The sequence below is a fragment of the Schistocerca nitens genome, chromosome 5 (assembly GCF_023898315.1).
Source record: "Schistocerca nitens isolate TAMUIC-IGC-003100 chromosome 5, iqSchNite1.1, whole genome shotgun sequence".
In the NCBI taxonomy this organism is placed as follows: Eukaryota; Metazoa; Arthropoda; class Insecta; order Orthoptera; family Acrididae; genus Schistocerca; species Schistocerca nitens.
Genome location: NC_064618.1, coordinates 135,203,510 through 135,230,404, shown reverse-complemented (window position 1 = coordinate 135,230,404; position 26,895 = coordinate 135,203,510). Strand labels below are relative to the sequence as shown.

Genomic DNA, 26,895 nt, shown 5'->3' with positions numbered 1-26,895 from the left:
TTGTACTGTATCACACTAATTTACATGTGACTAATAGTCTTGCATTTTATGATATAGCAGCACTAGTTCTGTTTGCCTACCGCAAACAATAATAAACAGTTTGTTTACCGAGGTGGCACAATGTGAACGTCCATTAAATGTGACTAAGCAAGCCTGTCTTATTCTTTACAAAGCTGATTACTCATGACTGTAGTGACTGAGATTAAATATTGTGACCCGAAGTGTATTTTCATCTGAATTTTTCAAATTATGAGGTATTTATGTACAAATATTTATTTACCTAGGTAAACCATGCTCTGCAAATCTAGCTCCAATATTTTAACTTATGTATACTCTTTATTAATTATATGATTACTCATGTTACATGACTATTTAAATTATTTTATGTTTGTCCAACACAATAATACACATTTTTATGAACCCAATGAATCTTGCTTAAAGAGTGACTAGCATTAACAAGAAAGACTGGGATGTGCTAATTTAATTTTAATTGTATTAGTTGAATAACATTTCTTAAAATGTCAAATAATTGATTTGTTTTTGTGAAGAAATGGTTAGGGATTTCACACTAAAAAGTGCCTGTTGATTAATAGTGATGTTCAGAGTAATTTTACAATTCTACTACAGGGGGTCAGAAACAGAGTGAAAAGTTTTTGCAGGGTTGGTCGAGCCGAGAAATAATTAAGAAAAAAAATTTGATATGTTCCACTATTTTTGAATTAATTAGCACTGGAAGTAGCCAGTCAGGACATTGCACATGCAAATTCAAGCATCCCACCAGCTACAGTTAATGTCAGTTGTTCTCATAGCATAAGTGATAACCCGTAAAACTGCTCAACTTTTGGCTTGGGTTCGATCCTTTCCACTGTGTCACATCCAATTTCTGTATTATTTTCTTATTCGCTATTAGGAAACCAAATGAACAAATTTGTTGACACCATCTGTTATGGGCTACTTGATTCTGTGCATGCAATGGCCTCATTGGCTATGTTCATTGCTAATTAACTCTGAAATGATGCAACATATCAAATTTTTTCTGAATGATTTTTGCTCAGCACAACCCACCTTGCAGCACTGTTACAAACTTTTCATACGGTTTGTGACCACCCCGTATAATGGAAACATTCTTTAAATAATTTTTTTTGTCTTTTGCATGGATATTTTCTTTAACATTGTATGTTAGACTTTTCTATTAATGTCATAGGTACTTATTCCTTGAAAGTATGTTTTCACGTTATGACATTAGTGTGTATAATTTATGCACCTATTGATTTACCATCGTGTATATTTAAGTACTGTTTCTTTCCTAACTACTGGAACCTTTCTTTATGGATTTATTTCATAATGTAACTTTATATCATAAATTTCCTTGCAAAATTTATTTTTTTAAGCTCTGGGGATCTGCAAGGACCCACTGTGATATTTGTCATAAGTTTATTGATTAGCTTCATTGGAGATTATGCCATTACGTTGCTGTGGCTACTGCTGGTTTAGCCCAATCAGAATTTCAGAGTTATTTTGCTTGCTGACAACACATTATCAAATTGAGATTGTTGTTGCTTAGTGCATGTGCTTTTTGTGGCCTAATTGTTGCAGTGCAGAGTTGGCTAGAGTTTCATTGATTGACCGTATTCACTAAAGTTTGTGTGTGGAGTGACTGATGTTGTATTGTGGCATACAGGTTGGGTCCAGTTAAAGTTTTTGAAGTGAGTGATGAGTTTAGGGATTAACTGTACAGTTTGTGAGTCACTAATAATTGTTCTCAATCAAACCAGTCATGTCTACTTCCTAAGAAGTACCAGCAAAAGAAATTACATAGCTAGATCACCGAGTATAAGATGAAAGAGGCAACATCCCTGAACGCAAGGCACCACTGACACATCTTATACCCAAACTACATTTGCTGAATGAAGTATCATAAATTTATGAATTCTGTTCATGAAGTTTGATATGCTATTTTTTAGCTACATAACTAATTCTATAAAATCTCTCATCTTACAAGATGATGTAATTTGCATTGTCATATGCTTTGGAGAGGGCAAACTGTTGCAGTATTGTTAAATAAACTTTAAAATTTTGAGAATGTACAAATCAATAGCACTCTAGCTGAGCAAACATTAAAAAATACAAATTGTCATTTAATAAGTATGCTGTTATTGCCAAAGCAGAACTATTCTAGAGTACATTATAATCACAAAAAACTCAGAACATGCCAACAATGATGCTATTAAAACCCACCCAGATAGGCTAGCATGTCAAGGAGCAGCTTCTTGGGTTTTGGAAGGTGAGCCTGCCCTGTATTGAATCCGCTTTGCAGGTTAATGACAAGGGCTGATAAGCCAGACAGCATGGATGTGGATTTTTGGTGGTTTCCCACATGCAACTAGATAAATTGGTACCCATGTCCCACCTCATATACATGCTACACCAACATTTAAAAAATGTTCTGACACTAACATCGTGTTTACTCTAGATGCAGACAGATGTGGTATAAAAATTCCATTTCTGGGGAGGACTGGTAGCATCAGAAAGGGAATCTGGTCACCAGCTGACACACACATTGTTAAACCCTGTACAACATGCCAATCCCAAGGAGATAAGAGGAAGAAGAAGAAGAATGATGAAGCTATTAACATTACTGTTGTCACTTTTTGTAAGGGCATTAACAATTGCCTATTTTAGTATACCTATAATAAAATGCCATTAGTTACCAATTCATTACGTATTTCAGAAAGGACAATAGTTGGTATGTGAGGACAATAAATATGATCATACATTCAATATAGCTTTTAATTTTGAGAGAATTTCCAATGTTCTCCATTTTAGAAGAGAAAAAGTTCCAACTTGTCAAATTTTACTGTTGTTGCTTTCTCAACAGGCAACCTCGATTTCTTTTAGGTGGCAGCAGAGTGAGAGGTGCGAAGGAGGGGAGGGGGGGGGGGGGGACATTATATTCCAATTAAACTAAAAATATATGCTACATACAATGTACATAGATCGTGAATTATACATCAGTATGCATGCCAAAAGAAAAATATATATGCACAAGAGCCAAACAAGACTGACCGTTTGATTAGAATTGGTTGCCTGAAGGTGAATGTGAGCTGGTCTCCAGGCTGAGGCAGGAGGCCCCAGAAGAAAGTTTCACCCACATATGCCCGAGCCAAGCTATACTGCTTGTAATGCTTGATACCAGACTTCACTGATGCTTCTGGATTCTTGTGTGGGAAGAACAGTGCCACCCGGCCAAACTGCTTATCCTGTAAATAAAGTTCCTTTAGTGGTGCATGTATTCAAAATATCATTACCTGAAAATTTCCATTTTCATAACAAATGTTCATAATTTTTATAGACTTTGTCATATCCTGTGTGCACATCTGAACATGTATTGCTCTGGTTGAGGATATCAGGCAGACAGTGACCTGATTTGTTCATGAACAAAGGGCAACTAGTCTAGTGCAGCACCAGTTTGTACCTGTACCCTCATTCATCTCCACCTACATCTTCATCTACACGCATTCTCTACGCCACTGTGAAGTGTGTTGCAGGCAAAGGGTGTTTCCCACATAAGCATGCATTAGTGTTCCTTCCCATTCAACTTGCAGGCGGCTGAACTTCGCCGGATGGGGCCTCCCGGCCAACAATGCCATACATTCATTTCATTTTCTTGCATGTACAGTGTGGGAAGAGTAATTGCTTTAATTCCTATGTGCAAATTGTAATTAGTCTGATCTTGCCATTGCAGTTCAAAGTTACAGGCATTATCTCACAGTGGACGTGTAAAAAAATCACCACGAAAAGTAATTGAGGAAACTACGTTTGTAGCATCTACAACAGCTTGTTAACACCATTAATCTTATTGACAATGAGAAGGTGTGATAGTGCTGACAGATGCCATGGAATGTGCAAATAATTGCTGATAAGTTAAATAAGTCAATAGTGGGAAGATAACAGGAGGAATGACACAATGCTGGTTGGGGCAGGCTTCAAGCATCTGCCTCAAAGGAGAGTAAGTAAAATTACATTAGACAGTAGTTTCTGGGATGTTGTTAACAATATGAAGAAATACTCTCTTTGTAAAAGCTTCACACATTTTGTCACACGCACCTGGACTTCAGAGGTGGCAAAGAAACTCATTTATAGAAAGTTATTTTAAGAGGTGCCCAAGTGATAGTTACGTGCAGAAGAGCCATTGCATTAGATTTTTGTACAAAAAAATGAAGCATCAGAATTAAAGTGACTAGTGGTTTATTCAAACTGTGGATTCATAGACACTCCCCTGAATAACAATGCCAAACATTTCATTGCCACAAATGCAGAGTTTCATTTCATGTTCACTTCCAATCTATGACCATGATAGAAAACTTTGGATTATCAAGCAGAAATGGACAGAAAAAAATAGAAGTACATAGGGAACTTTGGGAATTAATTAAGCAGCACCAACCTGCTATTATTCCACTGACAAAATTTTGGAAGAAAACTGTTCCCGCACTACTTCGGTCAAACTATCTCGAACTAACTCCTGTAGGCATGGACCTCCACTACATAAATAGAATATGCATAGTGTACAATGAATGAATGAAATTCATAATTATTTCAAATCTTGCCAAAATTACTTAACAACAAGAACAGTCAAAAAGTTATTAAATTACATAACATGATGACAAATATGCATAGTGATCTATAAAAAGGGTAGAAAATCGGATGCACATAATTACTGGCCAATTTCAATGACATCTATTCATTCTAGAATCATGGAACATACTGTGAGTTCAGACACAATGACCTTTCTAGACTCTGAGAAGCTTATCTGCAGAAACCAGCATGGTTTTAGGAAAAGCGGTCATGCGAGACATGTTGTTGTTGTTGTTGTTGTTGTTGTTGTTGTTAATGTTGTGGTGGTGGTGGTCTTCAGTCATGAGACTGGTTTGATGCAGCTCTCCATGCTACTCTATCCTGTGCAAGCTGCTTCATCTTGCACTGCTCATAGAAAGCACCGAAGCTGAAATCGTTATAGGTACAGAAAGCTGGCTGAAGCCAGAGATAAATTCTGCCGAAATTTTTACAAAGGTACAGACGGTGTTTAGAAAGGATAGATTGCATGCAACCGGTGGTGGAGTGTTCGTTGCTGTTAGTAGTAGTTTATCCTGTAGTGAAGTAGAAGTGGATAGTTCCTATGAATTATTATGGGTGGAGGTTACACTCAACCGAGCTAGGTTAATAATTGGCTCCTTTTACCGACCTCCCGACTCAGCAGCATTAGTGGCAGAACAACTGAGAGAAAATTTGGAATACATTTCACATAAATTTTCTCAGCATGTTATAGTCTTAGGTGGAGATTTCAATTTACCAGATATAGACTGGGACACTCAGATGTTTAGGACGGGTGGTAGGGACAGAGCATCGAGTGACATTATACTGAGTGCACTATCCGAAAATTACCTCGAGCAATTAAACAGAGAACCGACTCGTGGAGATAACATCTTGGACCTACTGATAACAAACAGACCCGAACTTTGCGACTCTGTATGTGCAGAACAGGGAATCAGTGATCATAAGGCCGTTGCAGCATCCCTGAATATGGAAGTTAATAGGAATATAAAAAAAGGGAGGAAGGTTTATCTGTTTAGCAAGAGTAATAGAAGGCAGATTTCAGACTACCTAACAGTTCAAAACGAAAATTTCTGTTCCGACACTGACAATGTTGAGTGTTTATGGAAAAGTTCAAGGCAATCGTAAAATGCGTTTTAGACAGGTACGTGCCGAGTAAAACTTTGAGGGATTGGAAAAACCCACCGTGGCTCAACAGCAAAGTTAGGAAACTACTGTGAAAGCAAAGAGAGCTTCACTCCAAGTGTAAATGCAGCCAGAACCTCTCAGACAAACAGAAGCTAAATGATGTCAAAGTTAGCGTAAGGAGGGCTATGCGTGAAGCGTTCAGTGAATTCGAAAGTAAAATTCTATGTACCGACTTGACAGAAAATCCTAGGAAGTTCTGGTCTTATGTTAAATCAGTAAGTGGCTCGAAACAGCATATCCAGATACTCTGGGATGATAATGGCATTGAAACAGAGGATGACACACATAAAGCCGAAATACTAAACACCTTTTTCCAAAGCTGTTTCACAGAGGAAGACCGCACTGCAGTTCCTTCTCTAAATCCTCGCACAAACAAAAAAAATGGCTGACATCGAAATAAGTGTCCAAGGAATAGAAAAGCAACTGGAATCACTCAACAGAGGAAAGTCCACTGGACCTGACGGGATACCAATTCGATTCTACACAGAGTACGCAAAAGAACTTGCCCCCCTTCTAACAGCCGTGTACCGCAAGTCTCTAGAGGAACGGAGGGTTCCAAATGACTGGAAAAGAGCACAGGTAGTCCCAGTTTTCAAGAAGGGTCGTCGAGCAGATGCGCGAAACTATAGACCTATATCTCTGACGTCGATCTGTTGTAGAATTTTAGAACATGTTTTTTGCTCGAGTATCATGTCGTTTTTGGAAACCCAGAATCTACTATGTAGGAATCAACATGGATTCCAGAAACAGCGATTGTGTGAGACCCAACTCGCTTTATTTGTTCACGAGACCCAGAAAATATTAGATACAGGCTCCCAGGTAGATGCTATTTTTCTTGACTTCCGGAAGGCGTTCGATACAGTTCCGCACTGTCGCCTGATAAAGTAAGAGCCTACGGAATATCAGACCGGCTGTGTGGCTGGATTGAAGAGTTTTTAGCAAACAGAACACAGAATGTTGTTGTCAATGGAGAGACGTCTACAGACGTTAAAGTAACCTCTGGCGTGCCACAGGGGAGTGTTATGGGACCATCGCTTTTCACAATATATATAAATGACCTAGTAGATAGTGACGGAAGTTCCATGCGGCTTTTCGCGGATGATGCTGTAGTATACAGAGAAGTTGCAGCATTAGAAAATTGTAGCGAAATGCAGGAAGATCTGCAGCGGATAGGCACTTGGTGCAGGGAGTGGCAACTGACCCTTAACATAGACAAATGTAATGTATTGCGAATACATAGAAAGAAGGATCTTTTATTGTATGATTATATGATAGCGGAACAAACACTGGCAGCAGTTACTTCTGTAAAATATCTGGGAGTATGCGTGCGGAACGATTTGAAGTGGAATGATCATATAAAATTAATTGTTGGTAAGGCGGGTACCAGGGTGAGATTCATTGGGAGAGTGCTTAGAATATGTAGTCCATCAACAAAGGAGGTGGCTTACAAAACACTCGTTTGACCTATACTTGAGTATTGCTCATCAGTGTGGGATCCGTACCAGATCGGGTTGACCGAGGAGATACAGAAGATCCAAAGAAGAGCGGCGCGTTTCGTCACAGGGTTATTTGGTAACCGTGATAGCATTACGGAGATGTTTAGCAAACTCAAGTGGCAGACTCTGCAAGAGAGGCGCTCTGCATCGCGGTGTAGCTTGCTCGCCAGGTTTCGAGAGGGTGCGTTTCTGGATGAGGTATCTAATATATTGCTTCCCCCTACTTATACATCCCGAGGAGATCACGAATGTAAAATTAGAGAGATTGGAGCGCGCACAGAGGCTTTCAGACAGTCGTTCTTCCCGCAAACCATATGCGACTGGAACAGGAAAGGGAGGTAATGACAGTGGCACGTAAAGTGCCCTCCGCCACACACCGTTGGGTGGCTTGCGGAGTATAAATGTAGATGTAGATGTAGATCTCCCAGTGCCTACTGCAACCTACATCCTTCTGAATCTGCTTGGTGTATTCATCTCTTGGTCTCCCTCTGCGATTTTTACCCTCCACGCTGCCCTCCAATGCTAAATTTGTGATCCCTTGATGCCTCAAAACATGTCCTACCAACCGATCTCTTCTTCTAGTCAAGTTGTGCCACAAACTTCTCTTCTCCCCAATCCTATTCAATACTTCCTCATTAGTTATGTGATCTACCCATCCAATCTTCAGCATTCTTCGGTAGCACCACATTTCAAAAGCTTCTATTCTCTTCTTGTCCAAACTATTTATAGTCCATGTTTCACTTCCATACATTGCTACACTCCATACAAATACTTTCAGGAACAACCTCCTGACACTTAAATCTATACTCTATGTTAACAAATTTCTCTCCTTCAGAAACGCTTTCCTTGCCATTGCCAGTCTACATTTTATATCCTCTCTACTTCTACCATCATCACTTATTTTGCTCCCCAAATAGCAAAACTCCTTTACTACTTTAAGTGTCTCATTCCCTAATCTAATTCCCTCAGCATCACCCGAGTTAACTCTACTACATTCCATTATCCTCTTTTTGCTTTTGTTGATGTTCATCTTATATCCTCCTTTAAAGACACTATCCATTCCATCCAACTGCTCTTCTAAGTCCTTTGCTGTCTCTGACAATTACAATGTCATCGACGAACCTCAAAGTTTTTATTTCTCCTCCATGGATTTTAATACCTACTCCAAATTTTTCTTTTGTTTCGTTCACTGCTTGCTCAATATACAGATTGAGTAACAACGGGGATAGGCTATAACCCTGTCTCACTCCCTTCCCAACCACTGCTTCCCTTTCATGTCCCTCGACTCTTAACTGCCATTTGGTTTCTATACAAATTTTAAATAGCCTTTCGCTCCCTGTATTTAACCCCTGCCACCTTCAGAATTTGAAAGAGCGTATTCCAGTCAACATTGTCAAAAGCTTTCCCTAAGTCTACAAATACTAGAAATGTAGGTTTGCCTTTCCTTAATCTAGCTTCTAACATAAGTCGTAGGGTCAGTATTGCCTCACATGTTCCAATATTTTTACAGAATCCAAACTGATCTTCCCCGAGATCAGCTTCTACTAGTTTTTCCATTCGGCTGTAAAGAATTCGCGTTAGTATTTTGCAGCCGTGACTTATTAAACTGATAGTTCGGTAATTTTCACTTCTGTCAGCACCTTCTTTCTTTAACATTGGAATAATTATATTCTTCTTGAAGTCTGAGGGAATTTTGCCTGTCTCATACATCTTGCTCACCAGATGGTAGAGTTTTGTCAGGACTGGCTCTCCCAAGGCCGTCAGTAGTTCCAATGGAATGTTGTCTACTCCGGGGGCCTTGTTTCGACTCAGATCTTTCAGTGCTCTGTCGAACTCTTCACGCAGTATCGTATCTCCCATTTCATCTTCATGTACATCCTCTTCCATTTCCATAATATTGTCCTCAAGTACATTGCTCTTGTATAGACCCTGTATATACTCCTTCCACCTTTCTGCTTTCCCTTCTTTGCTTAGAACTGGGTTTCCATCAAAGCTCTTGATATTCATGCGAGTGGTTGTCCTTTCTCCAAAGGTCTCTTTAATTTTCCTGTAGGCAGTATCTATCTTAGCCCTAGTGAGATAAGCCTCTACATCCTTACATTTGTCCTCTAGCCATTCCTGCTTAGCCATTTTGCACTTCCTGTCGATCTCATTTTTGAGACGTTTGTATTCCTTTTTGCCTGCTTCATTTACTGCATTTTTATATTTTCTCCTTTCATCAATTAAATTCAATATTTCTTCTGTTACCCAAGGATTTCTACTAGCCCTCTTATTTTTACCTATTTGATCATCTGCTGCCTTCACTATTTCATCCCTCAAAGCTACCCATTCTTCTTCTACTGTATTTCTTTCCCCCATTCCTGTCAATTGTTCCCGAATGCTCTCCCTGAAACACTGTACAACCTCTGGTTCTTTCAGTTTATCCAGGTCCCATCTCCTTAAATTCCCACCTTTTTGCAGTTTCTTCAGTTTTAATCTACAGTTCATAACCAACAGATTGTGGTCATGAGTCCACATCTGCCCCTGGAAATGTCTTACAATTTAAAACCTGGTTCCTAACTCTCTGTCGTACCATTATACAATCTATCTGAAATCTGTCAGTATCTCCAGGCTTCTTCCATGTATACAACCTTCTTTTATGATTCTTGAACCAAGTGTTAGCTATGATTAAGTTGTGCTCTGTGCAAAATTCTACCAGACGGCTTCCTCTTTCATTTCTCTCCCCCAATCCATATTCACCCACTATGTTTCCCTCTCTCCCTTTTCCTACTCTCGAATTCCAGTCACCCATGACTATTAAATTTTCGTCTCCCTTCACTACCTGAATAATTTCTTTTATCTCATCATACATTTCTTCAATTTCTTCACCATCCGCAGAGCTAGTTGGCATATGAACTTTTACTATTGTAGTAGGCGTGGGCTTCGTGTCTATCTTTGCCACAATAATGTGTTCACTATGCTGTTTGTAGTAGCTTACCCGCATTCCTATTTTTTTATTCAATATTAAACCTGCTCCTGTATTACCCCTATTTGACTTTATATTTATAACCCTGTATCTGCCTGACCAAAAGTCTTGTTCCTCCTGCCACCAAACTTCACTAATTCCCACTATATCTAACTTTAACCTATCCATTTCCCTCTTTAAATTTTCTAACCTACCTGCCCGATTAAGGGATCCGACATTCCACGCTCCGATCCGTAGAACACCGGTTTTCTTTCTCCTGATAACGACGTCCTCTTGAGTAGTCCCCGCCTGGAGATCCGAAGGGGGGGACTAGTTTACCTCCGGAATATTTTACCCAAGAGGATGCCATCATCATTAACCATACAGTAAAGCTGCATGCCCTTGGGAAAAATTATGGCTGTAGTTTCCCCTTGCTTTCAACCGTTCGCAGTACCAGCACAGCATGGCCGTTTAGGTCTCTGTCAATACCATCAACCAGATCGTTTATGTAAATAGTAAAAAGCAGCAGACCTATTAAGCTGCCATGAGGCACACCTCATGTTACGCTTGTTTCTGTTGAACTCTCCTCATTGAGGACAACATACTGCTCTCCGTCTGTTAGAAAACTTTCTATCCAACTGCTTATGTCATTGGAGACATAGCTGGCCCTATTTGTGCCTGATATACAACAGGCTCTAGATACCGGCTCCCAGGTTGATGCCACATTCCCCAACTTTCAAAAGGCGTTCGACTCATTTACACACTGTTGCTTGCTCAAAAAAGGGCATACTTACGGTCTATCCAATGACATAAGCAGTTGGATAGAAAGTTTTCTAACAGACGGAGAGCAGTATGTTGTCGTGAATGAGGAGGCTTCAATAGAAACAAGTGTAACATGAGGTGTGCCCCATGGCAGCTTAATAGGTCTGCTGCTTTTTACTATTTACATAAACTATCTGGTTGATTGTATTGACAGAGGCATTAGACTGTTTGCCAATGATGCTGTAGTCTACAGGAAAGTGGTATCATGCGAAAGTTGTGAACAAATCAAGGAGGATTTGCAAAAAGTAAATGTGTGGTGTAATGACTAGCAGTTATCTCTCAATATTAGTAAGTGTAACCTACTGCATATAAAAAAGCAAGAATCCCAATTAATGTACGAGTACAAAATAAATGCCCAGTCTTTGGAAGCGGTACAATCTGTCAGGTATCTGGGTGTGACTATTCGAAATGATCTCAAATGGAACGATCAAATTACACAAGCAATGGGTAAGGCAAACTGTAGATTGCAATTTATTGGTAGAATCCTGAAGTGATGCAATCCTTCAACATAGTAAATTGCTTACAGTACCTTAGTTCGTCCAGTCTTAAGAGTTTTATCCATCTATATGAGACCCTTGAGAGTTGGGACCAATTCAAGAGATTGAGAAGGTCCACAAAAAGAGTGGCAAGATTTGTGACTGGTACTTTTAGCCCTCACGAGAGCGTTACAGATCTCAAAAGAAATTTTGAAGTGGGATACACTTGCTGGTAGACGATGCGCTAAACAGAAGAGGCTGCTCACTAAATTCCAAACTCCGATCTTCACCGAGGATGTAGAGCATACATTACTACCACCAACTTTCACATCACACAATGATCATCATTCAAACATAAGGGAAATAAGAGCTCGCACTGAGGCGTTCAAACAGTGGTTTTTACCGCTTGGTGGCTAGCAGAGTATATATGTAGATGTAGATAAAAAAACAACATCCGCTGAAGAAAACAATTCAGACACCGACATCACATCGCCCAAGTGCATGAAAAAATTTCACTGCCACACAGCCCCACTCCTCCTAAAGAGCAAGCCCCTGGGATGTCTTGATAGTTTAGTTTACTCCAATGGCCAGCTCTTTGGTGCATATGGCGTCTCGTGAGCAGTGGTGGCAATTGCAGTGGTGATGAATCTATCAGTTGTGGTAGTGTCTCGGGTGATGTGTGGCATGTTCTTTCAGTTCGTTCAGCATTCACTGTGTCGAAGGTCATTGAAGCACCACTGCATAATATCTCCACTGCCTGCGTATCTACCCAGCACCTGAAAAGGGTTGGTATACTATGGTTGTAAGGATAACTCGTCAGAGTCTTTTCTTAACATTACGTGAGAGCAGTTGTGCAAGTCTCTGCATACAAAAACCTCACAGGTGCCATGGAAAGAAGGCGGTGGGCAATGTATATTTGTGCAGCGACATGTATATTTGTGCAGCGACATGTATATTTGTGCAGCGACATGTATATTTGTGCAGCGACATTTTAGGTGCTGCACCTACTGAATACTGCTAAATAGTCTCCCCAAATCTGTAGCAGTTTGATATAAATCATCTCAGCCCCCAGATTGTACCAGTGTCGCATTTGCGAGCTGTTCACAGGCCTTACAACACTAAAGGTAATGCTTCCATCCATCTCTCTTGACACATCAATGATGTTTTCAGAGCTCCATGCCACCATTCCATCATACCATTATTGGTGGGATGGCAGATAGTCATGTGGTGGCCTTGGGAACCACAGTGTGGGCTCAAATAGATATTGCTTGTCAGTTGTAACATGAAGGGGCATCCAAAATGTAGGCCCCACATGTACAGAAATGTCTTTGCTCTAGTTTGACAATTGGAGTTGCCTCTGCCCACCTTATTCACTTATCTACATCTGCACATAAATACTGGTGATCCTCTCACTGTGGAAGAGGTCCAACCAGGTCCATATAAATCTTCTTGAGTCTAGCAGAGGTATCTTGAAAATTTCCAATACCAGTACATAAATGTCGACCCACTTTATTTTGCTGACAAGGAATGCAGGTATGTATCCAAAGGTGCACGTCTCTTTTTCCTAGTGAGCCACACAATGTGGGCTGTCAGCAACCTTATTGTAGCATTGACTCTTGGGTCACACCACAGCTTCGGCTTAAGAGTTAGGCACCACAGGGTGTTTGAATTTCGTATCTGTAGGCACACCATTTAGCAGTTTCTGTAGTTCTGAACCCACAGTCTCTTCCACTGTGAGCTTATGAAAGTCTATAATCTGTCAAATCTCACAAATACGCAAAAGACAGTCGGGCACTAAATTCCCTGCACCTCTTACATTGCCCATGTCTGTCAAACTGGCTTACAAATTCATTATAATGGAACTGTCTCAGTGAGCACTTTATCTCTAGTGTTTTTAAAGGCAGATGTGATGGGTTTGTGGCCTGTAAATGCAGTCACTGAGGTAGCTTCTGTTTGTGGGCAGAAATATTTAATTGCTTCATAGATTGCCAACAATTCCCTGTCATACATGCTCTCCATTTCTGTTGTGATACCTGCAACTTCTTGGAGAAAAATTGCAGTTGCTGCCGTTGCCCTACTACAAGCTGTTGAAGTGCTGCCACAATTGTCAACTGACATGTGTCTACAACAATAGTTAACTGTATGTAATAAACTGAGAGTGAGCAACATTGCTTGTCTGAAGCTTGCTTGGAGATCACTAAATGCTTTGTCCACTTCTGGTGTCCACCTAATCGGTTGCCAACCCTTAGTGTTGCAAAACTTTATTACTGCCGTATATTGTCTCAGCTCTAGGTAAATTGCCAGCTTCGGCAGAGACTGTATCACTGTGATGACCTCTGGCAGAGGCAATATACCTTCTGATGCACAGTATGTCTGAGAAAAGTGACATTGTTCTTGTGCACGACGTATTTATTTTGTTTAACAACACTCCATGGTCAAAGAGTTGCCTGCAAACTTGACACAGATGCTGTTCATGTGTGAGTATCCAGCAACAACACCGAAATGTCATCAGGACAAAAAAAAAAACAAGATGCCAATCCCTTTATCACTTCCTCATTGAAGTGCTGCCAAGTCTGTGCTACATTCTTAAGGCCGAAAGGCATAAACAAAAACTGAAACAACCCAAATGGCTTGATCACTGCTGTCTTTGGAATGTCTATTGGAGCTACTGGTACCCGACTGCAAATATAATAAAACCCATAACCAAGGTTTCAATCAAGGAGTCAACATTACTGTCTCTGACCGAAATAGCAGATGACAGTCGACAGACACAGCCTTGAAAAATAACAATATCACAGGAGAAGTTACTTTTACAAATACTGCCAGCAAACTGTTGTAAACAGCCAACATGATATATACATAGGGACCCAGAAACCAAGATACACATGGTGTCCCATGCCAAGATCATTGTGTAATAAGAGTGACACAGTCAGAAGCGTGCACATATTGTGGAATTCATGCAGACATTTCAGCTGTGGTATTGGTAACAGTTGCATCACAGTGTGCAGTTAAAATGTCGCAGCAACTGCAATATTACTTAAATGCTCAAGTAGGTGGACCAGTACAATTCTTGTGGCCAAAGCATCTACACTGCACACATATTTACCATGAAATACTGGTAGTAGAAGGACCAGCTGCAACGTTGTGTCAAACCATGTGAAATGTTGAATTTCACCAAGGCCACATAGACATGGGTGATGCTTATCAGGAGGGAAGGAAGATCTTACACCATGGGATTTCCATTTTGTAGGCAAGGTTAAAGAACATGGGGGGTGGGGGGGTGGAATGGATCTCTATCATCAAGGAAGTGAATGATTGGTAGAACATTCCGACTTAGAGATACATGGTGACTATGTTGAAAAATAGTGCCATGTATCTGTGACACTTTGAAGTATATTCAATGAAAGTTACTCGACATGCCATGATGATTTGTCAATTTTCGAAGTCGCCTCGTACTTAACAACCCATTTCTGCTCTTGTTATTAATAGGTATATTGCTCAATGGCATCTGCAAACATGTAGCATGTGACAGCACTTTTCTAATAAGAGTACTGGAGTGTACACAGTTATAACCTCTCCTCCATTCTTCTTAGGTGTGAACACAACGGTGCTGCTGCACTTGCCAGGTAACCAGTTTGCTTTGTGGCTACAAGCAGATCTGACTGTACCATCACTGTCAGTGAAGAGGCAAGAATTAGTGACCACAGTGTCATAACAAGTCAATAAATCCAACAGGAAGACTAGGAGAGTTTTTAAACTTGGCAGAACAGATAATCAGTCTTTGTAAACTTACAGAACAAATGGGCATGACTAATTCAAATGCAATATAGGCAGAGGAACTGTGAACAAAATTTAAACTTAATATGCATTTTGCTCAAGAGAAGTTGATTAACTAAAGAATAAAACCATCCTGCTTTAGTAACAACATTTGGAAAATACTGAGGAAACGGTCTATTGTTGCCTTCTTTTGAGGTTTAAACTTGCTCGTGTCCATGTTTGCTTACAAAAAAAATAATTTTGTTGCACTTTGATTCAGGAAATGGCACAGAAATGCCGATAGGCAAAAGTTAGCAGAAACTGGTGCCTATATATGGGCAGGTACAGGCAACATATATAACAATTCCACAGTATTATGGGATAAAAGATCTTTGGGAGATTCTTAGAAAATTCTGGTTGTACATAGAAGCACTAAGTGGATCAAAAGCTTATGTTCAACTGCTTGTTGATCAGTCTCCTCAGAAAATACAAAACAGTAAGAAGTATTAAATACGAGGTCTGTTCAAAAAATTCCGGAAATATGTCCACAATTGTTTTCTACGATTACCTTTTACTTATTGTGCATGGTCTCCTTTGAAATATTCTCCTCCACAATTGATACATTGCTCTCCATGCTGTTTCCACTGCTCTGGTAAAGTTGTATGTATACTTCAAAGACTCCTGATTTCCACTACAAATGCAGTGGTTACAAATGGCAAGGCTTTAAGGAAGAGTCTTTTTGACGTGGAATGGGTGGCAGCTGTCAAGGTAGAGGTACTGTTGTGGTTGGTAGACCTAATATAAATGGACATATTTATGGAGTCATCTGACAGGTAGAGATCAACATCGAGGAAGGTGGCTGTATGAGTTAAAGAGGACAGGGTGAAGTGGATTAGGAAATAGATGCTGAGGTTATGAAGGAATGAGTTAAGGCTGTCCTGCCTCGAGTCCAGATCATGGAAATGTCATCAAAGAATCTGAACCGGATGACAGGTTTTAGGTGTTGACGGATAGAAACTATTCCTCCGGATGGCTCATAAGTATGCGTAAGATGGTGTGATGTGGGTACCCATGGCAGTGTCACAGTTTTTTTTTTTTTTTAGATCTGGCCTTTGAAAGTGAAGTAACTGTGGGCCAGAATGTGGTTTGCTAGGGGGATTAGGAAAGAGGTGGTCGGTTTGCTATGTGAATGACATTGGCAAAATTAGTGTTCCATCGCACAAGGCCATGGACGTAGGGGATGTTGGCATATAATGATGTCATATCCAAATTGAGCAACGAGGAACCTGGTGACAACAGAACAGGAACTGTGGAAAGGTGGTGAAGTAAGTAAGTAGTTTTGAATGTAAGATTGGAGTTCACAAACAAGAAGTTTGGAGATGTTGGTCAAGCAAGACAGAGGTTCATTCTGTGAGAGCATTGCACTCAGCACAATGGGACATCACTGGGGAAACCTGTGGGGAGTACGTAAAAGGGAGGAATGTGAGGAGGTTGCAGGTGTGAAGAGGAAGATGGATTCAGGTGTCAGGTTTTAGCGTGTACCTAAGGCCTTACGTTGCTGGAGGTCCTGTTGGACTTCCGGGATGGGATTGTGATCTTAAGGTTTGTACACAGAGAACCTGACAACTCTAAATACAAACCTTACAACCATGATAACATCTCAGAAGTCCAACAGGGCCTCCAGAAGCTCTTCAAGGCTTTAGGTCCATCCCAAAATCTGACAACCAAATTCAAATTCATCTCCTTCCTCACACCAGCAACACCCTGCAATCCTACCATTTACCAACTTCCCAAACTCCACAATGCTGATGCCACAGGTCTCCCCACTGGTCATCTAATTATAGCTGATTACAATGCTTCCACAGAACGAACCTCCACCTCTGTTGATTAACATGTTCAAACCCTACATTCAACATGGTTTTCACTTTCTTCACCACCTTTTCACAATTCCTGCCCCATTGCCACTAGACTCCTTGTTGTTCACTATGGATGAGACATCCTTATATGTCAACATCCCTATGCTCATGACCTTGTGGTCATGGAATACTACCTTTCCCAATGTCCTTCACATACCAAACCCACCACCTCTTTCCTAATCCCTGAGCAAACTATATCCTGACCCACAATTATTTCACTTTCAAAGGCCAAATCTGTAAAAAAAATTTGTGGAAATCTATCTTACTGCCATGGGTACCATAATGTTGCTCAGTACAATGCCAACTTATTTCTGGGCCATCTGGAGAAATCATTTCTATCCAATCAACACCTCATATTCATTAACAACATGTTCATGATCTGGACTAGTGGCAGGAAAGCATTTGCTCCTTCCTCCATAACCTCAAAACCTACTTCCTAATCCACTTCACCTGTTCCTTCTAAACTCAATGAGTCACCTTCCTAGATATTTATTTCCACCTCTCAAAATACATCCGTGTGTATCATGTGCACCAACCATCAACATTACCTCCACTTTGACAGGGGTCACCCATTCTGTATCACGAAGTCTCCTCCTTACAGCCTTGACACCTATGGACACAATCTGCAATGGAAAGCAGGTGTTGTCAAAATATACTGATAACCTTACCAGAGCCTTTATCGACAGACAATGTCCTGTCTACCTGATCCACCAACAATTACTGTACATCATTCTACGTGGACATGACAGGTAACCAACTGTCCACTTGCCTCAATTGCAACCATGAAAAACAGCAAACTTTACTATCCAATTGCCACAAATGGTGTGCACAACACTAATGACTTCAGCCACTACTTCACTACACGGGCTGTCACTCCAGCATATCCTCTGCGACAGGCAAGTACATTTCAGAGAGAGAGAGAGAGAGAGAGAGAGAGAGAGAGAGAGAGAGAGAGAGAGAGAGTGTCTGTGTCATGCTTCAGTACTTTATAGGTAAGCGGTTGCCTTATTTTACATATATTTCACTCCCTGTATTTTATCCCTGCTGCCTTCAGAATTTCAAAGGGTTTCTTCCAGTCAACACTGTCAAAAGTTTTCTCTAAATCTACAAAAGCTATAAATGTAGACATGTCTTTCTTTAATCTGTGCTCAAAAACAAGTCATAGGATCAAATATTGCCAAGCATGTGTCTATACTCAAACTGATGTTCCCTGAGGCTAGCTTCTACCAGTTTTCCCATTCTTCCGTACATAACGTGTGTCAGTATTCTGCAACTTATTAAACTGATGGTTTGGTAACATTCATACATGTCAGCACCTGTCTGCTGTAGAATTGGAATTTTTACAGTCTTCAAGTTTGAGAATACTTTGTCCAACTGATGTATCTACTGCACCAGCTAGCATAGTTTCATGATGGCTGGATCCTGTACACCTTTACATTTCTCCTCTAGCCCCCATATTGTGTTTTTGCACTTTTTTTTAGAAGTTTGTATTCCTTTTGCCTGCTTTCTGAACTGCATTTTTATATTCTCCCCTTTCAACTTCTTGTGTGTTATCCAAGGATTTCTAGTGGGTCTTGCCTTATTGCCTATTTGAGCCTTGTTGCCTTCACTATTTCATCCATCAAAGCTATACATTTATCACCTATCTTATTCTTTGTTCCTATTTCAGTCAACTGTTGCCTAATTCTCCCACGGAATCTCTCAATAACCTCTAGTTCTTTCAATCTATCTAGGCTGGATCATCTTAACTTCCTACCTTCCTGCAATTTCTTCATTTTTAATTTTATGTTCATAACCAATAAATAATGGCCAGAGTCCACAATTGCCCCTAAAAATATTCTGCTGTTTAAAACATGATTTCAAAATCTTTGTCTTACACCTGTGCAATGTACCTGAAACCCTCGTGTCCCCAGATCTCTTAGAAGAATACAATCTTCTTTCATGTTTCTTTTGTGAACGTGTAATGAAGTGTGTGTTCCTCTCAACCACATTCTGTTATTCAGTTTACTAACAAAGTCCAGCAGACATTATTAAACCTATGAACTATTCATGGTATAGTAGTTTCTTACCTTGTCCACAGTATCAGAAAAACAGCACCAACTGATCACATACTTTAATCCTACTGCTGTTGGACATCACATTTGTCCTTTCAAAATTTACATACCCTTAACTTCATGTTTAATACCCAGCTCTTCCGCCACAATAAATCTGATGGTGTTAGTATCAAGCCTGTCCATCAAGCTAAGGTTTAACTAAGCAGACCGTCTAGTATTTGAAACATAAGACATATTTCATCTTACATACTCGTATTTACATTCAATTATGAGAAAAAGGGTCACACGAATATTTGTAATACAATTATCCACTCACTTTGAGTTTTTGCACCTTTCCCTTGAGTGAGGAGTGTGTGCCAATATGCTGGAACAGTGATGGTTTGTACTGTAGCCACAATTGTGACTTTGCCTTTTTGCAGTGTTTCTGTAAAAAAATTAAAAATCAGCATCAGAACCATTCTAAACACAAGATAACAAATAATTTAAATTTGCATACAGAAACCAAGTTCTGTGATCTCCAACTTCAGTGCGGAGTAGTAATTTAATTACAGAGCTAGGATTTCCACTTGAAACAGCACAGTTTTCAATTTTGTTTATCAGGCTATAGATCATACAAGGTCTTGGGATAACTTATCTGACTAGTAATCAAAATGACCTGAGTCCCAGGTTTTAACCCAACCACTGCTTAAATTTTGAATAACAATTAGAAAGAAGACAGCTGAAGACTTTCAGTATAAGAGCCACACTTATTTTGCCTAATGTCTTGTCGAAGATTGCAGAGAAGTGGACAGAGTTTCGGGGCTTTGAGTTGGAAAAATGCCACTAAAAGGAAGAAGAATCAACAATGACCAACAGTATGAGGATGCAAAAGGCAATGGAAACAAATGCAGTAGAGGCATGTGGTGTGTGTCTACAGGAATGTTGCTTCTATTTAAAAAGTGTAATGGCAACCTCCTCACTGTCAGGTTCTGGATTAGTACCCATTCAGATGCCAAGGAGGAGACTGCTGTGCCAGAGGTGGCCATGAGACAAAGATGGAGAACCAATGTGGGGTGGAGAATGTCAGAAGTTTGAATATGTTAGGGAAGCTGGGAAATTTCTAAAGGGAAATGCAAAGGGTGAATCCAGATATAGTTGGGGTCCGTGAAATGGAAAGAAGATATGGATTTCTGGTCACATGAAAACATGGTAATAGCAACAGCAGCAGGAAATGGTGTAATGGTAATAGGGTTTGTCATAAAGGGAGATACGACAGACTGAGTTACTTTGAAAATTTCAGTGTTCTTGGAAAAGTCAGAATCGACAGTAGAATAATGCCAACAGTAGTAACCCAGGTATATGAGAGAAAAAGTATGTAATTCAGTATATAAAGGGAGATGGAAACATAATAATGATGGGCGACTGGAACTCTGTTGTAGAGAAAGGAATAGAAGAAAGAGTGACAGAAGGATATGGGCTTGGTAGTAGGAATGAGAGAAGAGAAAGAATAATTGAATTCTGCAATAAATTTTAGGTAGTAATGGCAGAAGAGAATCTTTCTAGTTGACAGAAGTTCAAACCTTCCGCAAATTGCTACAGATTTCAATGCTGGGCCATCAGCAAGTGTGAGCGTGCGAACCATTCAACGAAACATCATTGATATGGGCTTTCTGAGCCAAAGGCCCACTCGAGTACTCTTGATGTCTACACAACACAAAGCTTTACACCTCGCCTCAGCCTGTCAACACAGACTTTGGACCGCTGATGACTGGAAACATGTTGTAGGGTCGGACAAGTCTCATTTCAAATTGTATTGATCAGATGGACATGTATGGGTATCGAGACAACCTTATGAGTCCATGGACCCTGCATGTTAGCAGGGAACTGTTCAAGCTGGTGGAGGGTCTGTGTGGGGCATATGCAGCTGGAGTGATATGGGAGCCCCGATACATCTACGTACGACCCTGACAGCTGACACAAACTTAAGCATCATATCTGATCACCTGCATACACTCATGTTCATTGTGCATTCTGATGGAACTGGCAATTCCAGCAGGAAAATGAGACATCCCACACATCCAGAATTGCTACATGGCGGCTACAGGAATGCTCTTCCGAGTTTAAACACTTCTGCTGGCCACATGAACGTTATTAAACATATCTGGGATGCCTTGCAATGTGCTGTTTGGAAGAGGTCTCAATGACCCCATACTCTTAGGGATGTATTGACAGCCCTCCAGGATTCATTGTGTCAATTCCCTTCAGCATTACTTCAGACATCAGTTGAGTCTGTTCCACGTCCTGCTGTGCTACTTCTGCTTGCGGGAGCCATACATGATATCAGACAGGTGTACCAGTTTCTTTGGCTCTTCAGTGTATATACGCAGATCACACTTCAGTAATAATGCAGAGTAGATAAGTTTGCCAGCAGAATTGGTGTGGAAAGGAGAGAGATACCAAAGCAGTGAGGGATCATGAGATTTTTTTGAAGTTCTCTAATACTGTAAATACCGTAATTGATACCACAGTAGATAGTTCAGTGAAGAGGAAGAACATTTATAAGAAGGCCAATTGCAGAAATTGGTTGCCAAACATAGGTACAATGAAGGTTACTGCAAAAGAACCTTAGGTAAAAGAAGAAATACTTCAATTGGTCAACAAAAGCTGGAAGAGCAAGAAAGTTGAGGGAAATTCAGGGATGCAGAAATAAAAGTAGTTTAGGAATGAAATAATAGAGTGCAGAATGGTAAAGCATATAGAAATGTCATGATACAACCTTCAGTTAAATCAAGAGAAGTTCAGCAGTAATTCTACTGTTAAATGCATAGGAAAGAGCAGACAGATGGAAACAGTACACAAAACGTATCTGCAAGGGGGAAGAACTGTCTGAAGACTTAACAGAAGAAGAAGAAGAAGAAGAAGAAGAAGAAAGAGAAATGAAAGCCATCACAGGCTCAATATAAGCTGCTGCTTTGGAAGACCTGAGATCAAAGAAGATAGGAGGGATATATGACATCCCTTTGGAACTTCCGATATCACTGGGGAAATGGTAATCAATATTGGTGTGTACCGTCTATGAGATTGCAGACATACCTTCAGACTTCCAGAAGAATATCATCTAAATAATCACAATTATTGAAAGAGCAGATAGAACAATCAGTTTAGCAGCTCATGCATCAGATTTGCTGACAGGAATAATATAGTTAAGAATATAAAAGAAGGCAATCTCCAGAGTTGTTCAGCTGCAGTGTATTTCTTCTAAGAGTACGCAATTGACATTTTGAAACCTACGCTAGGATCTTCAGGACCTTGTGGTGTTCACGGTTGGCCGTCTGTAAGAAGCAGAACACCCTGAAGATGATCCCAGCAGCAGTGTCAAAGAATCAGTTGCATAGAATAAATGACACAGCCTGTCAACACAGAATATTTTATCATCAAAGACAACTACCACAAAAGACTGAAGACTTTCATAGTGGAAAAGTAAATCAAGGATTCATCAGTTTGGCCTTATGAAAGGAAGGCATCAGAGACAGTTATGATGTTGCTCTTGATAATGGAAGTAAGACATAGGATTTTTCCACCAACAAAAAAAATGTTCAATAATGTAAAATTGTGCAAGATATTCAAAATTCTGCGAGCAACAGGAGTAAGCTACAAAGAAATACGGGTAATATATAATATGTGCAAGGATGCTATCTTTCATCCTTACAGTTAAATCTCTACATCTAAGAAGCAAAGATGTAAATAAAAGAAAGTGGGATTAAAGTTCAAGATGAAAGGATACCAATGGTAAACTTTTTGACGACACTGCTATCCTTAATGAAGTGAAGAAAAATTACAGGACCTGTTTAATTGAATGGACAGGCCAAAGATCATAAAATAATATTGAGAATAAACTGAAGAAAGATGAAAGTAAGGAGGAGAAACAAAAAAAGATATTAGTAATAAACTTAACATCTAAACTGGTGACTGTAGCTAAAGAATTCTGTTATAAAAAGCAGACTAGTACAACCAAAGAAGGCATTCCTGACCGGTATAAGCTTACTGGTATCAAACATTAGCCTCAATTTTAGGAAGGAATTTCTGAAATTTACATTTGAACTGTGGGAAAACTGGAAAAGAAGTGTTTGAGATGTGGTGCTCCAGAAGGATGTCTAAAATTAGTTGGACTGATAGGATAAGGAATGAGGATGTTCTACAGAGAATCATAAAACAAAAGAAACACACGTAAATCATTGACAAGGAGAGGGGACAGGATGATGGAACATGTGAGAATAATCTTCATGGTGCTTGAGGGAGCTGCAGAGAATAAGAATTGTAGGAAGACAGGAAAATAAATGTTTTAGGTCGCAAGTACTACTCTGACATGAAAAGATGCACAGGAGACGAAATAGTTGTGTACGACATAAAATAAGTCAGTAGACCGATTACTCAAAAATAGTGTATGCTTCTTTAGTCTGCATAAAATTATGCCACTGTTTTTAAAACTTCCTGCTGTGAATTTTATTATCTGCCTTTTGGAAGTCTTCCTTGTTATTCTCAGACACGACTCTGCAGTTAGCGCAACACTGATCTAACATTTATCAAATCTACGTATTTTCTGACATTTGATTCTCAACTCTTTGCTATCCTGTTATCTTCTTGGTTGAACCCACTAACTTCATGTGTTTTAAAGCAAGACAGTTATTCTGCTATGTGCTTTGAATGCACACCTAATCTGGCCTTGAAATAGCAATTGGAGGAAAAAATGTAGTGTTAACTGCAATAATTAAGACAAGTCTTTCAGATGAAAGAAAGTGACAAATACTGCAGGTGCAGAAAAAACATTGGCAATGGTAGTAAACACATAGGAAGAACAAATACGTGAAGAATGTGGAGTGTTATAATCTGAAGTTTCTGAGAGATAATATGACTCATCATATAGGTCATAAGATTCAACTTGTTCCAATATTTACAGTTAGTTACTTGTCATACACACTACTTCAGAGACCAAAATTCTATCACAGTTGGCCACGGAGTACATAACACTACCACAACACACAGTGCAAGCAGCAGGCAAAGTAAATTATACTGCCACCTTAATATTAGCATGTTGCAAAGTATCTGTAAATGAAAGCAAAGGATGTGCCACGAGGAAGTTGGCCGAGGCAAGGAATGTAATCAATATGACCAAACTGAATATCTGGTAATGGGTGAGAGCTCAGATTAGGTCTTGCGTCTGAGTCGTGCACTACAAGAGTGACCTGTAAGGATGATGCAGGTGAGGTTGGAAGCAACAGTGGTGTTTCAGTTCATTTTTATGTCGCATAGTTTAATCGAGTGCTGGAATATCAGTGGGGGGTGAAGAGTTGGTTTACAATAAAATATACTTATTACAGGTCACGATGGAAGGAAGATGGAGGTCTGACAATCTACAATAATGGTAAAAAATCTTAACACCAAGAAAGAGCATGTTAGCATAAGCAGAAGTTGGTAGGCGTGTTTTTACATCTGAAATATGATGTCTATTCAAATTTTGTACCAGTTGCATAAGAGTGGTACTAGTAGTTCGACTATGAGGATACAAATCAGGTTTGCTTTGAATAAACACTGTAACAGTTGCAAGCATTAGTTATCTTTAGGACTGGACATGTGAGTTGATGTTAGTTAAGGATACCTTTAAGGTGACAAAGAACACCATATCAGCACCTCACTAAGTAAGATCAAGGTCACATAATAGGGCTATGAACAGCTGGAGGTCCCGTCTATGGGATTGTAGGAGGACTTGGGAGGGATGTAGCCACTGTACACGATTGCTGGCAGCAGTGATCACAAGAAGATAGGGCACTGGATGGCCACGTGGCACTACACGTAGCTCTGGTGTATCGTACTGCATCTGCAGCTGCAATTTGAGCAGCAGTTGGCACCACAGTGACACAACAAACTGTTACAAATATGTTATTTCAAGGACATCTCCGAGCCAGATGCCCTTAGCATTCATCGAACTTGCCTGAAGCCGTAGCCATTTGTGACTTAAATGGCATCAAGTGAGTGCCCATTGGAGGTGCCAGGGTGTAGGTATGTTATGTTTTCTGATGAAAGCTGGTTCTGCTTCAGTGCCAGTGATGGTTGCGTATTGGTTAGGAGGAGGCCAGTTGGCAGCCTGCAACCGGCCTGTCTGCCGGAGTTACGGTCTGGGACGTGATTGTGTGACAGCAGGAGCTCTCTCGTGGTTATCCTGTGCTTCCTGACTGCAAATCTGTATGTCAGTTCTGGTAAGCACCTGCTAAAAATTAAATCTGTTCTGTAATATGACTATTGGTGGCAAAAATCTCTAACGTTTTGGTATTTATGGTAAGATTTGTGCTGTATGCAGACCAAATATGATGAGTAAAGGTGCTGTATGCCAATGGTTTCATTTGTTTGAGAATTAATGAGTGAATGTTCATTGTGAGGACAGAAAGATTTGTCAATCTGGAGTTAGCAAGAACTGCCACAAAGAATGAGTAAAATATGGCACTCCACTGTATTCCAGCTTTCAGGAAATTTTCTGCAGACTTCTGAGTGTTCTGCACAAAATCATGACTAAACCATTAGGTTAGCAGACCTGTGTTCATTGAGCTTTGCAGTTTTCAGAAAGAAGATTTCAAACTCAAAAGTTGACTGCTACTCTGGACTTACTTGCAAGAGTAGAAGGCCTACTAATCAGAGTACAAATAGTTTCCAACTCTTCATGTACATAAGAAAGTGACTTACTTCCAGTGTTTTCTTCTTGGAAGTTAAGGAAAGTTCTCTAAATGTTAATGAATCGCGTCACTCAAATCGGACTTTGGTATCTACCCATTGTCCACCTACTGGGATGTGGGAAACCGTGAAAGAACCACATCCCCAGGGCTGGCACATCTCTGTCCCAGAGGTGACACTAACATGCACCGTTATCCTCGTGGGTCTTTACTTCCCATGTTTTGACACCAGTGAAGAACTTCAGAAGTCTGTCATGGGTTGACTGCAATCTTGGGTGGTAGAAGTTTATGTTATGGGAATTTGTCAGCCCACTAAATGGGTGAAATGCTTATACCTGAATGGCAATTACATAGAGAAGTAACACAAAGGTTTAGTTTTACGATTTTCTAACAAATTTTGTTTAACAATTCTGGCATTTTATTTATAGCCTAAAGGAGGTTACTTTCTGAACAGCCCTTTTGCAAAGTCTTTAATGGTCTGAGAACAAAATATCACAAAAATATTTCACCAACTGCTTACATGTAATGAAAGCATGCATCATGCAAGTTCAAAATGGTTCAAATGGCTCTGAGCACTATGGGACTTAACAGCTGTGGTCATCAGTCCCCTAGAACTTAGAACTACTCAAACCTAACTAACCTAAGGACATCACACACATCCATGCCCGAGGCAGGATTCGAACCTGCGACCGTAGCAGTCGCGCGGTTCCGGACTGCGCGCCTAGAACCGCGAGATATCATGCAAGTATTGAAGTGAAGTTCCCTCTCCCTCTCCCTCTCCCTCTCCCTCTCCCTCTCCCTCTCCCTCTCCCTCTCCCTCTCCCTCTCCCTCTCCCTCTCCCTCTCCCTCTCCCTCTAACCATTGTTAGAAGAATGATATTTCTGCTCCAGTCTTATCATAAAACCCTACTAAAAGAACAGAACAATTACA

The 26,895-nt window shown here is 40.1% G+C and overlaps 1 protein-coding gene across 2 annotated transcripts in view; it reads right to left on the bottom strand.

The window, feature by feature from the left end:
• The window catches only part of LOC126260932 (alpha-1,3-mannosyl-glycoprotein 4-beta-N-acetylglucosaminyltransferase A), an 815,533-nt gene that overhangs the window by 21,925 nt on the left and 766,713 nt on the right, over window positions 1-26,895 (bottom strand). For both annotated transcript variants that reach the window (XM_049958432.1, XM_049958433.1), the window contains 2 exons: window positions 19,580-19,687; window positions 3,067-3,260 (listed from right to left, as the gene is read on the bottom strand). In XM_049958432.1, the coding sequence (XP_049814389.1) occupies window positions 3,067-3,260; window positions 19,580-19,687 (302 nt within the window). The remainder of the gene's footprint in view (window positions 1-3,066; window positions 3,261-19,579; window positions 19,688-26,895) is intronic.